The sequence below is a fragment of the Pollachius pollachius genome, assembly GCF_949987615.1.
Source record: "Pollachius pollachius genome assembly, chromosome: 3".
NCBI classification, from domain to species: domain Eukaryota; kingdom Metazoa; phylum Chordata; class Actinopteri; order Gadiformes; family Gadidae; genus Pollachius; species Pollachius pollachius.
The window spans coordinates 35,220,965-35,237,022 of NC_136936.1; the positions used below are offsets into that span (position 1 = coordinate 35,220,965).

General features: G+C 42.3%; 1 protein-coding gene across 1 annotated transcript in view; it reads right to left on the bottom strand.

Moving 5' to 3' along the window:
* Window positions 1-6,837, bottom strand: part of col5a2a (collagen, type V, alpha 2a) — a 40,837-nt gene extending 34,000 nt beyond the window's left edge. The window contains exon 1 of the mRNA XM_079733667.1: window positions 6,508-6,837. Within this exon, the coding sequence (XP_079589793.1) occupies window positions 6,508-6,583 (76 nt within the window). The 5' untranslated portion in view covers window positions 6,584-6,837. The remainder of the gene's footprint in view (window positions 1-6,507) is intronic.
* Window positions 6,838-16,058: the final 9,221 nt, after the last annotated feature.

The window sequence follows — 16,058 nt, forward strand, 5'->3', positions numbered from 1 at the left end:
GATATCAACTGAAGGAAAAACATAAAGTCTATGAAACTGCTGCATTCATTTAAATTGTGCCTCATCTCTCTCTCTCTCTCTCTCTCTCTCTCTCTCTCTCTCTCTCTCTCTCCCTCTCTCTCTCTCTCTCACTCTCTCTCTCGCTCTCTGTCTCTTTCCTTTCTCTCTGGCTGTGTTGAAGCACCTCCCTCCACCAAGGAAATGATGTGTGTTAAATGGTAGCCATGAGTCACTGAATACATGCAGACATTTCCACATCATCTCGGTCTGGACTGGTGTGAGCAGCGTTTGTTCCAAACCCTAGAATTGACCACTGAGGGCAGATGGGTAAGAGAAGGCACAGACTTGCATTGTGTTCAAGGAATGCTTCCTGTTCTCTCGGCTTAACTGCTTATAGACCCATCCAGATCCCTGACAAATAAAACCACAATTTTGAGAAAGAACAGGGGACTGCATTGAAAGTGTGTGGAAAATCCCTTTCTTTGCATCTACTTGAGAAAAAAAGTCGTATTAAGTTCACCTGAATCAATGCTAATCTTTGGGTTTTTGTTTCAGCCGTGTATTTAATCCATAGACCCTGATTAACCCTCCTCTTTCAGCACATTTGGCTTTCTGCTGAACTTCAAAGGGATCATGGCTGAAGGCGAGTCCCAGCTTGAATTACATTTACTCTTCCAGACAATAGGAGTTATGTGAGCAACATTTCAGAGAACATTATATCAAATCCTCCCTCCGCTTCTAAACAAGTCCCTGGCAGGTGGAGCAAAACCCCGGCAATGCTGTTTGCTATGGAAGGAACTTCTGAAGAACGTAGCCCATTTGCATCTGAAAGTTAGATTCTGCAGGAATCTCCAAATGTGTAATGAAAACATGAGCCTACGAATAAATGTGTTTTGAGAGCCTCGCTGCGTGCTCTGATATTGAGATGTGATTCTTCAGGATGACTCAGTGCATGTATCAGAGTGTAGAGAGGAGAGGAATGTAGGGACATGTGGTCCAGCTCAGTCACGGTGCCCATCAAGCACACTGAACACACGGTTCTGGGAAACAATAAAGGGTCCGGTTCACCTCTGTTCATAATTTAGGGCCAATAGTGCCACAGCTATAATCCAGTAATGTGTGTTTTTCCTTTCAGTTCTTTTTCCTTTAATTTCCTAATGGCTTATTCACTAAACAAAAAGTGATGACTTTGTACGACAAAAAAACAGAAAATCAGTTTAGACAGTTATATAGGACAGTAATATTGCAGGAGGGTCACTCAGAGCCTTCACAAAAGAAAGTGTTAACCTTGTGTTAGTTCCACCATGTTTTTCTTTATGGGCCTAAACCATAATTTCATGGCTACATTGCTGTCGTAGTTAGCCACTGGCGGCCATGCAGGCCATGTTCGGCAGGCGAAACGTACACAGCCCAGACACCACTTAGACTTTACGTCTGACCGTAGGCTGCAATTATGGTGTACAGTTTTCGCTTAGCGGTGTGTAAGAAACCATATATCCTCAAGAAAATGCTTGGTGGTATGATGGAGCTTTTATGATGTGCTGAATGCCTGCTCTGTGTATTTGAATTCACACATAAATAAGCAATTAGCAAATGTATTCGGCTGTATGGATGTACATTGAAACCATAATTAAATGAGGAATCTGCACCAGTATGACCATAACCAAAAACCATCAGGAGAAGCGGCTAGAGAACAGCACTAATTGTAGAACCACACCTCAGGACCTAAGAGAGACACACACAGAAACCGAGAGAGACTGAGAAAGGGAAAAAGTGAAAGTGAAATTCTCCCCATGACATGTGATGAAATTGGATGATTTGAAGGAGTTACGCCAGCCATTTACAACAGTCAGTGGGGGAGGAAGGGGAACAGGCTCAGAGAGAGAGAGTGCTACATTAGCCTAAGTCCTGCCAACCTGACGTGGCTAAGGCCCAAAGGGCAACAGTCCTCTCCTCGATCCCCTGGAAGAAACCACAAGCAGCTGTGTCAACACGAGCCACGTGGTTCGGACACCGCATCGAGGCGACAGCACGGCCTGCGGTTCCCCAGAGCGTCTTCATTTAAATACTGTCTGATCTCAGGCAGGGGTATCTGCAATGTCGATGTGGGTTTCTCTATTGCTGCAGAGCTGGTTTATTTTTTTTTTTTTTTCTTAATGCGTGTACAAATAATCACTTACAAATAGAGATTAAATAGGTCTCTAGATATGACAGTTTGTCATATTGATTTAGCCACCATGGGATCTACTCCATTAAGTGCTGCATGGATGGTGTTAAACTAGTGAATTATCTAATATAAACACCATGTCATCAGAGTACAAGTGATATCTTCAACAATGCTAATAAGATTTAAAAAAAAGTACATGAGTCAGAATGATTGGTATGCATTTCAGCTTGTGTAAATATTCCAGTCAGAGCCAGAGTGCTAATGCTCGTGCACATCTGCTCATGCACATCTGCTTGTGCTCGTGCATGTGGATCACAGGGTCCACATGAGAGGGAGGAAGTGCCACTCAATCACTACAGGAAGCCTGTCAGAAGGAGCACCCTAATTGCACGGTTAAGCACTTCCAAAATCATTGGTTTACACTCAAACCACAGAGGTGCGTTTTGCGAGGACTGTGCACACAAGATTTTCCCACAAGCCACTGCAATCGGAAGCTACCAAATTTGACGCTCTGTGATTGGTTCACAACCCGCCGCTATTATTACCCATGAGCCATTGCACTTCCTGCACCTATAATTACCTTAGGGGCAACAAGCTTTGTTTTAATATTCCCTGCACAAGCTGCCAAAAAGCAATCCTTTTCAACATCTGGAAGTCATCCCCACGACCCTCCTTCTCCCCAACCAGACCCAGGCCTCCATTTGCTGACTGGAATCATTTGGTTTTTAAGTGGTTCCCATGGTGCAGAGTTTGTAGGCACCGGGCCTCAATAGAGAGCCTATCAGCTCAGGCTCCTCTGTGTGTGTGTGTGTGTGTGTGTGTGTGTGTGTGTGTGTGTGTGTGTGTGTGTGTGTGTGTGTGCGTGTGTGTGCGTGTGTGTGCGCTAGGTGCGCGTGTGTGTGTGTGTGTGTGTGTGTGTGTGTGTGTGTGTGTGTGTGTGTGTGTGTGTGTGTGTGTGTGTGTGTGTTTGTGTATGTCTATTTCTGACCCCCACCTACACCCTCCAGGTCTATCTACCACAAGTATGTCACCTCAAACCAACTGATAGCACTTTCTGTTTCAAACGCAGAGGTTTAAGGAGGATTCTTCCCCTTCCTGAAGACTTCTTGTTTCCCAACAACGTTAGAAGAACAGAGGCATGTAATCAAGTCATAGCTGAAAAATGCAGCATGTGTTTCTCATCAAACATTTTGTATGTGGACCCGCTTGAATTCACATGTTTGGACATTTCGGCTTTGGTAGAAAACAGTCTGTTTGGTTGCAATGTGCAGCGGAGATGTGGCAACAACAACTGGAACAACCGGAACCAATTTAGGATTTAAGTTGATTTGAATAAAAAACAGAAAAAAAATCTTTGTGTCATATGTTCCAGTGAGAAGGTAAAATGGAGAACAGTGTTGCAGTTGGCTGTGATAATGTATGGGCAGCGTTATGATGTAGTCTGTAATGAACTGAGTGTATTTGTTTGACAAACACTGAGATGCTAAACACCAGTTTCTTTGATGTGCGGCCCTAAGTGGCATCCATCTTTGAAGATGTTTTACAGCCATTGTCAACCCCTAGGAGAGGTCTTTTTCAAACACACACAGACACACACAGTTAACTCAGACTAACCATGTATATTGTTCCAGCCAGTCATCTATTTACGCTATTTCATGAATAACCTTAAACTGTACTTGCTGACTAAAGAGATCTCAAACCACTTTTCAATCTCTGCCCTACTTTTACTGTGAATCCAATTCTACTGTGAATCTCAAAGTTAACTCAACTTGAATCTCATCTTGGGCCAGATGTTCAACATATGAACCTCTATTCACAACTGATAACTGCAATCATCAGCAGAACTTTTAACATTTGCATATGTTTTTAGCCTTCAATGTGCCAGATTGTACAATGTGTATCTACTCAGATTTGGCCTGTGTTTTCTATTCTTTTTTATTTATTTAAGAAAAAAACTTCACTGCCTTAACCACATTTTGGACCCTTTTATTTTACTGAGCAGATAAATATTTAATTTGACTTCCAAGAGTTCTCTGAGACAGTCCGCCTGTTTGTAATTACACATTTTCATCAACATTTAACCAAAGCCAGTTTGAAGTCAAAGTTTTCCATATAAAGATTTAAATAAAATGGGTAAGCGTTGGTAATTGACACTGCCAGTCAACCACAATTCTCCCTATTCCTATCTTAAATCCAATACCTCTATTGTGTATAGCATACTTTTGGATGTTTAACATATCATAGTAAATCATTTAATATTTTACAAAATGGAAGCACAATAATTTAGCTGGCCTACTTAGCTCCTACTCCTAGATATCTGAATAATTCATTTTGTGTTCTTAGCAACAAACCACTGGTTATTGTCACAGACCCACTTAAATACACACTATAAGGTTATTGTTTTATCTGCCACAAATAATATTTTCCACTGTCATTAGAGGGGGCTGAGGTGCAGTACCGTTTCCGACCACATTAGGGGACTGTGTGGTTTCACATGTGCAATTATGGACAGACAAGTCCTTATAATTGTGATGGAACAAATGGCAAAATATCACACTTGGAGTTTTACACATGCCTGTTAAAACATTTGAATGGCATGGCATTAAACAACCAGTAAACTATTTGTATTGTTTTATTTCCAAGGCTGAAAATATTTGAAAGATGAAAGGATTTATACTTCTTTTAAAGTAAGAAAAGATTTTGGCTAGTTTAGTCCAACTGCTGTTTACCATTTACCACCAGGTGGCGCACTATCTGATGGCACATCCATTAGAGTTCTGAGTCAGGTATAGTTCAAATTAAAAAGTAGCATTAAACCAAAAATACAATACAAATTGTGTTTGCAAAAGAAAGATTAATTGCTCAATCTATTCATCAATGTTACAAACACACATGTGCCCCTGCTCTAAACTTTCCGGCATTGAAACGTTGCCATTAGCTCTTGGCTAATGACATCATCGGCAGAAACAACACTGTCCCTATGACATCACCTCAAAGATGAACGGTCCAAATTGGAAAAAGTAAATTGGTGTCGTATTTCTGTCTGAGCGAGAGTGTGTGTTGGTTGGGGGGTGGGTGGGTAAGGGGGTTGGCTAAGGGAAAAGGGGGGATGGGGAGGGTAGGGTGTCACACAGTTTGACAAAAAAAAAGAAGAAAAACACAACAGCTCTCAGGTGATGCTAGTCCTAGACACGGCCAGGTTTTAGGAGGAACAAGAACGAGCCACGGTCTTTGCCATGTCTGGTGTGACTCACTGACTCCAACAGCATCCCTCTCTCTCTCTCTCTCTCTCTCTCTCTCTCTCTCTCTCTCCCTCTCTCTCTCTCTCTCTCTCTCTCCCTCTCTCTCTCTCTCTCTCTCTCTCTCTCCCTCTCCCTCTCTCCCTCTCTCCCTCTCTCTCTCTCTCTCTCTCTCTCCCGTGTCTTCTCACATCTGCCCTGCATTACCGCGCAGGCTGCTTCCCACAAAGAGAGCTTGGCGTCTAAATACTTTCCGCAGATGTACAACGGGTGATTGGGGAATTGGACGGGGGGTGTGTGTGGTGGGGGTGGGGGTGGAGGTCGGGGGCTGCGGGGGCTGCTGGAGGCGTTTCTGTTGGTAACACTTCATATGAAGGTAAACGTTTGGCCGCCGGTGTGTAACACAAGCCCTTGCTCTTTTTTTCTGGGTGCTTGAGGGTGACATCACCCATGAACGCTGACAGATGTAACCTGATGAGCAGGGGGCTGCTTTTTCCAACTGCACCTAATCCCCGCACTTGAATGTATTTGATCTGTTCTCAAAGAAGTACCAAAGTCCCCTCAAAACAGTACAGAACAGATATAAGCCCCCCTCCCCGCCCTGAAGATGAACAGCAACATCTCCATAATTTCCAGCAACAGTTCATTCTTTCTTGCCATGATATCATTCACAGCTGGTTCAGATTAGCAATCATGGTGTGTGTGTGTGTGTGTGTGTGTGTGTCTGTTCGGGGGGGGGGGGGGGGGGGGGGGGGGGGGGGATGAATCAACATCAATTTAACTGAAACTCAAAATGTGTAATAAAAAAGATCCCTCAACTCCACAAACTACATCAACAACAACACAAAACCCAACTGAAAAAGTACAGCCATATTGAATTGATTTAGTTTTCCACCCCCCACCCCTCCAGATAACGGATAACAATGTCTGCTGTGCATCCAGACCAGTGGAACAGAAAAGGTGAAGCTAGGGGACAACAACCTAGTCATGTTCTCGCTCCGCACAACAGAGCCTTATCACAGACAGCCATAACATGACACCGGGATGCCAACATCCACAATAGGAAGGCACAATAAAAAAGCGGCACAGGAATGTACTCACCACTGTTTTGGCAGAGGACCTGCGCCACAGGCACCACCAGCAATAAGAAAGTCCTTAAATGCACAAATCCCATCATGTCTATGATAGAGACATGAGCCTCCTCCGTACGCAAAAATAAGGGCAAAAAGGGGGGTATGAAAAAACGGGGGGGGAAAAGAAAGAAGAATAAAAAAAGATAGCTCTGGTTATCAGCACCCCACCATGAAGACAAGCGCGTGTGTCCTTGTAAGCTGCAAGCAGACCCAACCCCAGCCCACTCTTCACTGGAGCCTCCTTTTTTTCTTCCTCTGTGGGTAGTTACAGCTTCAAACCAGAAGAATGCTGGCGGCCTAATTCTGCCTCCTCCTTTTGTCAGCCCTCTCTCTCTCTCTCTCCCTCCACGAGCTGTCCTACTCTCGTAGGGCCGTGTAGCTCGAAGGGAGGAACTACACCCATGTTCTCAACAAGGACCTCTCCTTCTTTGCAGTGCCTCCGGTTCCTCCATTTTGTCAGTTGATTTACTAAATGGGTTAAGAAAGTTCTGACCCAAAAAACTTAATTTGGAGAATGAGATGAAAGGCAACAGATGTGCTGAGTCGTGTTTGTCGTTTTTGTTCTTTGGTTCTGTGTGTCTTGCGAGGGTTGGTGCTAAGCAAGGTCATAAAAGTGCAGTTTTATTGAGGAGCCTTGTGTCCCAAAGCCGAGCAGGGCACTGGAAAGCCCTATTAAAATGTCCTATTAAACAATAGGAATAGTTTTAATCACACTCGGTGTCTCTCACACAGAATCTGGCGATAAGGAGAACAGACCTGGGTAAAGGACATCTCATGTTACGATTGAAGAATGGCATTATTGGTCTTGACTTGCTAGTTTGAGCTAACAGTCATAACTCCAATGGGACCTTTCCAAAGAAATGTGTCAAACAAAGCAAGAATGCCGAAAGACAAATGGAAAGCGTGAAACTGGGAGCACTGTGGGTGGCCGTTTCTCTAGGTGGCCGTGGTAGCGAAGCTGGGTTTAAATTTAGAGGGAGAACTCCTAGGGGGTCAGCAGCTCTTGCACCCTGCTATGAACAGAGAACCTGCTTGGAATTCCAGCTCTGAAGGTCTTCAAAAACATGGTCAAGTTAGGCCTTCTTCATCTGCTGTGTCAGAAGCTTCTGATGTCCCCCCCAGGGATGAATAAAACACACATCCAGACGATTCAGATCTTGATCCAAACTAGGTTGCATCTCCCCTGTTTCCCCGTTTTTACTTCTGATTTGTTCTCAATCCCCCATCATCAACAACAACAACAACATGTTTGTACATTTATTCAATACAAATTAGAACAACCTAAGAAAAAAATGACAACTGGATCGAGACTGCTTAGGTTTCATTCCTGAAGGAGGCTGTTCCGTTCAGAAGTAAGTCCAGTGAGGCTGGACATAAAAAGTCCATTGAATAATCTGCTGCAAGTCATATCTGGTACAGTGAACAATAGCGGGAGGGAGGGAGGGAGGGAGGGATCTCTAAGGAGAAATGGTTGAAAGACATATCCAGCTCGGGCGGTTGTGATCTAAGAACTACAGGTCCAGCCGTCAAGTGTTATGACCTTGCTAGCAGACACTTCTGCTGTGAATACTGTAAATAAAATAGGATCAAATGGACTACCAGTGAGAAAAACCAACCACTGTGGCTGCTGCACATGTGAAGTACATGGTAGGAGACCTACTGGATGGAGACCGGGTATCAAGCCCAGGTGAATAATTATATTTAATTGGGTACCAATCTAGTGCTGGGTTTGATGATCCTCATTTGGCCTTGCTTCCGATTTTGATTTTATCTTTCAATGTTTTTGGTTGAATTCCAGCATCACGTAGAACTGAATGCTAATAAATGTCCCTATGCTTGTAAAAAGAGCAAGGCCTTTTCGGCAGTTCCATAGCTAAAAGTGTTAGGTATGTATGCCAGGGTGCTTGGAGCATTAAGTGATAAACTTTACAGCAGACCATGGAGTTGAGTTAAGTGTGTGGGAGGGAGCTAGCAAGAATTGGGTTGATTGCAAAGCCAGCTGTTTTCTTTCAGCCCTGCCCACAAACAAAAAGTGGCCCCAAGCAAAAAAAATAGTAAAAATAAACTCCTCCTCTCTTTTCCAAGGCTCTTGTCCTGCAGGGGTCGATCTGTATTTTCAGTGGCTAGGTCAGATGACACAGGACACTGTTAAAGCAACAGTTTTTGTCAGCTTGTGGAGAGTATACATAGACTCCAAGAAGAATCAATTGTAAAGAATGAGGGTTTTGTTTCCTGACTGCTTGATAAGGACACCGAGCTACAACGCCTTTGTTTAAGAGTGAAGTTAAAAGTCCTTTGTGAGGAGTGCCCCGGTTTATTGTGTAAACAACAAGTACAATCTTCTACGTGTGTCGATGTGTGTTCTAGTGGTGGTAGAGGGGGTGAACATTGGTTGCAAATATTGAACTAAACCGTACTGCTCAGGAACACAAATGTGGTGATTTATGACTTGGTTTACTTTTCCCGGACTGTGGCCATTTACGTCAAGTTCTGACAAGCCCTTAGTCCCCCACCCCAAATTGTTCATCACACACTTAACATAACCATAGAAGAGGACATGGTTGATACATTTCATGGAGGTGTAGCTTCACAGCATCTAACTGGAAGAAGGGTTAGGAAATTCTTTGAGTTATTTTGCCTTTGACAGTAAGGTGTAAACATGTACCCATACTGCGAAAATACTCAAAGTTTCACATTGCACTCCAGTAGTATTGGAATTTCTATGAACAGTAAAGTGTTTGCATAATACATGTGATATCAAATCATTGTAAACGGACTACGGAAGACATCGATCTTAAGCAAATGTTTAAAGGAGGTCGTGTAGAATTAAGTGGCATCTAGTGGTGAGGTTTTAGATTGCAACCAACTGAATGCTCATCTCACCCCTCCCTTTCCAAATCACAGGCATGAAGTGTGTAAGGCACCATTAGGTATTCTACTTTCAAAATCATGTCCAACTCTATGACGGCATCAAGTAGCCAACTGATGAGGTTCCTTGATTAAATTATGTTTACATATGTAGTCATAGCTTAGAAGGGAGATAGCAGGTATGACTGTACAGGGGCAATAAACCCCCAAACCCTCTTCTCTACACTGGGGGCACAACATAAACAAAATATAAAATGTACTCTTCGTCTTCTTTGTGTTTATTGGCATTTGACAACACAGCCTGGTGCCATCTGCAGCCGTGTGTGTAGCTACAGAAACGTACTTGGGTACAGAACAACATTACTAGTGGGGATGGGGTGATATCGTACTCGGGCACAACACAAATCAATCGTATATTACATCCATTATAGTCTAATGCATGTTTATGTGTGTGTGTGTATGTGTGTGTGTGTGTGTGTGTGTGTGTGTGTGTGTGTGTGTGTGTGTGTGTGTGTGTGTGTGTGTGTGTGTGTCTGTGTATGTGTGTGGAGCTCCAGGGTTAGGGTTGGATATCTGCATCCATGAGAGGGATAAGCAGAAAGACATACAAAAATAGTAAATGGCAGAGGTGTGCGGCGCATAACATATAAAACATCTGTCATTATAACATTAGATTTTGATCCCTAGTGTTCAAATTTGAGCTGAAATGACATTTACACTTCAATTGGCAGTTGATTGAATTAAAAATGAATACTCTAGAGCTGTTTGTCTGTTTTGGGATGTTGTAGAAAACCAGTCCCTATGTCGATGTAAGAGCTCATTCTAAGGTAAATGAAACACCTAAATACTTATTTTAATTTTCATTAGAGAATATTAAAACATACTTATGTCAAGTTTGTCCTGCTGGATGCTAATTTAACATTAATGTACCTTTAACAATGAGGAAATGTTGCCCTTTTCTTTCATTAATACTGCACATAAAATGTAAAGTATTTGTACTTCTTATCTTTATCTTTTCACTTCCAGGCTCTCGATGTCTGGCCTATTCCTTATTGCCTGATAATCTTCTCAGCTCATATAACAGCACAAAATTAATCTACAAACCTTGGTTTCCTGTAACCCAAAAGCAAGAGCAGACATGAAAAGTATGCTGTCATCACGCTAATTCAGGAATTAAAAAAGTTATGGATATTTCAAATCAGATATTTCAAACTCAGACTTTGGGATAATCACCCACTGTTGCTTTCTGATTGATATCATCTTGCAAAAATGCGTATGAACTTTCCTTGACTGGACCACTGGAGAAAAAGGAAACTTTTGAGGAACCTTTCTGAAGTCATACCATTGACTTAAAAGTGGCTAGCACGTCAGAGCTAACCTAGCCATTCAGGGCATAGGGTAAACATGACACCATCCTGGATGAGATCAAATATTCTGCTGGCTTGTTAATGAGGTTATGTAAAAGGACGATGACTAACAGGAATTTAATTTAGATTCAGCCTCCAGTCAAAAGTCTCCCGACAATGTACCTCCTCCGACAATGTCTTGTTTTGGTTTGTTGAAAAGCTGTGTACAATGCATGGTAACCATAACAACCATTGATTAATTTAGTGATTTATTAATTGTAACTACCATATTTCACATGATAGCAAAAACCCAGCTTTCACAGGCACTGTGGCCTTTTTAGCTATCCTTGAATCGGATTAAATATTAATGCCACTCATCCATGGGTTTAACCACAACTGCATTAAGACTATCTTTTGCGATTCTTGTCATTAGAAGTCTGTATAGTGCATTTTGGGTTAACCCTAACCCTAAACCTGTCTTCAATTTGCCTTTTTAAGCTACATACTTATTTAACAAAGACATAAAAACTGAATAAATTACATAAAATATCGACTAATCTTCTTGAAAAGCTCTTGATTATGTGGTATCGTCTGGACATACTGGCCTCATGTGGCTCAGATGCAGGGAGGAATCTATGAGCAGGGCTCTCTGTGGTCAAAGGGGGTAGAATAACCCCAGCCTGGGACGCCAACAGAGAATGGAAATAATTTGAACTGTGAGTGAATTTCCAAGACTGTCTGCCAAAATATGGCAATAAACTGTGTACCCCCCCCCCCCCCCACACACACACACACACATACAGATACACACACACACACAGACACACACACACACACACACACACACACACACACACACACACACACACACACACACACACACACACCAACCCATACACACCATCAGACAGCCTACGGCTACTCAGTCACAGTAGTCATCTATGACCAAGGACAAGCATTTTTCCACTGCGTCTTTAATGCAGGGGGGAGACCCGTTCCGCTTCCCTTGTAGTCCTTGCTAAGAGCAGGAAAGTATTCAAGCAGATGAGAAGCACATGTGTGCGAAGTCCAAACCCATCATGTTGTGTGTTTACTCGAAGACAGTCTGCGTACAATTCTAAGTCTCAGGGATATTCAGGGATAGTCTCACTTTTGTTGCATCACAAGTGTTCTAGTTATTTCCTTTTTCACGTTGCGCAAGATCAACTTTTCTGTATGAAAAATGAGAATTCCCATGGAGGACTCAGTTGCCTTGGCAGCCACATCCCCCCCCAAACCCCCTCCTCCCCCTGCCCCCGCCCCCTGGAGCCTCCGCAGAAATGTAAGCCACCAACTAATTTCCTACACAGGGAGAACAACCTTCTCTGGACTACCTTCTTATTCCTCTCCTTCTACCGGTGTACCTTCCACTGTACTGAACCACTCCAGGAGCAGTCCCTCTGCCCCTGCCAAGAGCTGGGATGTTTTTCGGTCTCCTTCCCCCTCTCTCTCTCTCTCTCTCTCTCTCTCTTTCTCTCTCCCTCTCTCTCTCTCTCTCTCTCTCCCTCTCTCTCTCTCTCTCTCTCACTCTCTCTCTCTCTCCCTCTCTTACTCCCTCTCTGTCTTATCCTCTCTCTTTCTCCTCCTCATACCTCCTCTTTCTTTCTTTCTCTCTCCTTTCTATCTCTTTCTCACTCTCTCTTTCTTCCAACATTTCTTCATGGCTGCACTTTGGAACATCTGCTCAAGTCTTCTGTTCCTCTCTTTCACCAAGAAGACATTAGAGGGCAAGAGAATGAAGACAAAAACAGGGGATACACTTCACTTAATATTATATATATATATATATATATATATATATATATATATATATATATATATATATATATATATATATATATATATATACATATGTTTAAGGTACCATTTGGATTCTGTTTGCAGTTAGCTTGGGTGAAGAAAAAAAAATCCACCATAGTTTAAGCTACCAGCTGCAAACCTTGCAGACAAACTATATTTCATTCGATTTTGAATGTCATGATCAGCAGAAAGAAGTCCAGTAATATGATATTGTGTTGCTAACATCAATGCAAAATTTTGCAAGACACAACATGTAGAAGAACATGTATAATTGCGTCGACTGCTAACCCAACGCTGTAACAGTGGTAACACCAATTGATAACTAAATCATTGTCTCGTCTGAACCTTTTCTTCCTGGCATCTAAAGAAACAGCCCTATTTTATTATCGCTATTGTTGGACAGTTCAAGATATCTGTCAACCACGGTACAGGGAAGATCTTAGCTTGCCCAATATGTGAACATTGTACACTGCCTTCCTCAAGTTATAGATCACGTCCTGGCAAATACTGACTCCAGGGAAAAGCCCTATACTGCAAAATGTGATATGGGGGTAACAAATGTATGGCTGGCTGTGAGTGCATACAAACAATCTGAAATGTACTGTATAATAACTGTTTAGAAGTTTTTACCAAAGCAACTTAAAGTAAAAAAATTATAATTTTGGAGCAGAAAGCGGTGGGGCGTCCAGCTAAAGTATGCTAATATAGGCCTTCTGGAGACATTGAGGATCGAACCCATGACCTTTCAACACTGAGTCGATCGCCCTAGGCATTACACAATCCTGCTCCTACTCACAGCTGTTGGATTTGACAAGCTTAATGTAAACACATGTCTTTATCGTATTCTTGTTAACAGCTTTTGTTTTTGACAATAATTCCAAAGGATAAAACATTAGGGTCAGTGTCAACTTATATCATTACAGGCTCTTTAATTTAAATCGTGTCAATAACGTGACCAGATATGGATCACATAGTTACATGGCAGTAACCAATGTCGTCATCAGTCACTAATGTCATTAGTAACTTAAATTCCACAAGCGCTCACTTTGCTACTGACCTGTGTCCGACCAAAGAAAAACCTTGCCCAAGGGGTAAATGTGCAACAATACTGCAGTCTTTGATGGCTAAAATGCAAGCCGACGGGGATGCCTGTCCAGCCATCATGAGAAGGCCCGCCTGCTGTACCTGCTGCAACCAACACACTCAGGTCTGAGACCATTTGACCTTTACACTTTGAACCTCCCACCCTGAGTCCGCACACAACAAGAGAGATGACTGATGACGGAATCGTCTGTGATAGCTCTTCTCCAGGATTCTCCTCCAGGAACTTAGGGAACAAGTCCTGACACACCGTCCTGGGGTTGTGTGTGTGTGTGTGTGTGTGTGTGTGTGTGTGTGTGTGTGTGTGTGTGTGTGTGTGTGTCTGCTTTCACCTGTCAGGTGAAAGCAGAGGGGAAACAATGTGGAAATTTGGCGATCATCACTCTTACTTTCACACAAGCTCATAGGGGGATGTGTGCATATGTGTGTGTGTGTGTGTGTGTGTGTGTGTGTGTTTGTGTGTGCTGGGAGGCGTGCATGTGTGTTTGTGTTTGTTTGTTTGTTTTCATGGATGTTTTTGTCTTTCTGACTTGCCTGGTTCCAATCCCGCTCACAGGGGGATGTTTGTGTCTATGTATGTGTATGTGAGTGTGCGTGCGTGTGTGTGTGTGTGTGTGTGTGTGTGTGGGTGTGTGATTGTGTGTGTGTGTGTACAGTATGTGTGGTTTTGTGTGTATGTGTGGGAAGGGGGTGTTTATGGTGCACTAAATGTAAGATGAACAAAAACATGGTTTTATTTCTTTACTGGAAAATATTCCTATTTATTTCTCATTCTGTGTAAATAATGTGTCTCCATGGCTGTATGTCATGTTATTTATATTGTGTAGTTTATCTTGTCAACCCAAACCTAGTTGGTCATAAAACTTAATTTGGAGAAGGATGAAGATACCGGCCCAGCAAATATTAATGTGTTTTCCAGCGAGGAACAAATCCATAATTTAACTACAAAGTAGTCTGTTTAGATAGCACCGGTGCGCTCTGCAACAAGGGCTAATATTTGTGTGTGTTTCTTGGAAAATGCAAATGTTTTCTCTTGTTTTATGTGGAAAGCAAAGTGGTACATCGCCTCAATACCTTGTAGTGAGAGGAGCTTACTCCTAGATGTACACAAGCTACCGGTGTGTCAATGCATGGTTAAACATATTTTTTAGTTTGAATGCCAATTCATGGCTATGGGCTTCACGTTTGATTAGATTTTTGATAGCGTAAAATAGTATGAGACTCCTTTTGAAAGGTAATTTCATGGCAAGAGAGAAATGTTTGGGGAAAGATTTAGCAAGGCCAATACTATTACTAACCACAGAGAAAGAGAAAGATCGATTTTTCTTTCTCTTTTTGTGTGAAACATAAACCTCCAGCAACCCCCCTCCCCCCCCCCCCCCCTTCCCCCTGCATGGGCAGCACATGAATGGGTAGTAAAAAAAAACTAAGACAACAAACAAAACCTTTTCCATGTCCATGGTGCTGCAACACATGTCAGATGGCTCTACGCGGCGGCTGTGTTGATGTGATTTGCGCCTTGTGGAAAAACTGAGACGTTCTTGAATCCAGTGTGCGTTACTCACTGGCTAGCTATCTCCGAGGGGGACTGGGTGGGGGGGCGATGGAGTTCTTGGTGGAGGTTTGTCTTCCACGCCGGATTGAAGCATTTGTTTACTTTCCAGACAGAGGAGTCGGGAGGCACAGGGAGGGGGGAAAGCGCTGTGGAGTATATCGCTTAGCATACTTTACATCTACATCCGCACAGGCACCAGGGGCTAGTGCGCAAACAGTGGGTGGACGTTGGTGTGGCGCATGCTTTCATAGGTACTAGGGAGGTTTGTGTTCATTGTACCGAAAAATATAGTGAAGCTATGTTTTGTAGACACTTTTACGTGTGCAGGTAATTTTTGACCAATGTTGTGAAACACAAAAAACTGTATCCAAAGCAAGAAAATAACTGAATAGAAGGAACAGTGAATGATGGTATGAATTGCTTTCAGAGATAAAATAAAGAGACATTAACTATATGCATGAAATAGCAAAGGTAAAGAATATGGGTCATTTGTATAACCTAGGGTCTGCTTTATAATGTTTTGAGTTTGTTAAAATGTATCTATTGTAAAATCGCTGTCTATAGAATAACTGCGACTTTTCGGGTTAATGAAGCAGTATTAAATAGTTAATTCCTCATTTATTTAGCATTATTCATACATGAATACTCATTATAAGGCTTTTCATAATCATTTGTAAATAATTATCAAGATAATTTGAATATGGTTTAAAATCATCTACAAAGCACATGTGAACGATTGTTGTCACTATCTTATTAATAATTAAACAATTAATAAATAGCTTACTAATGAATATCATGTAGTGAAAATGC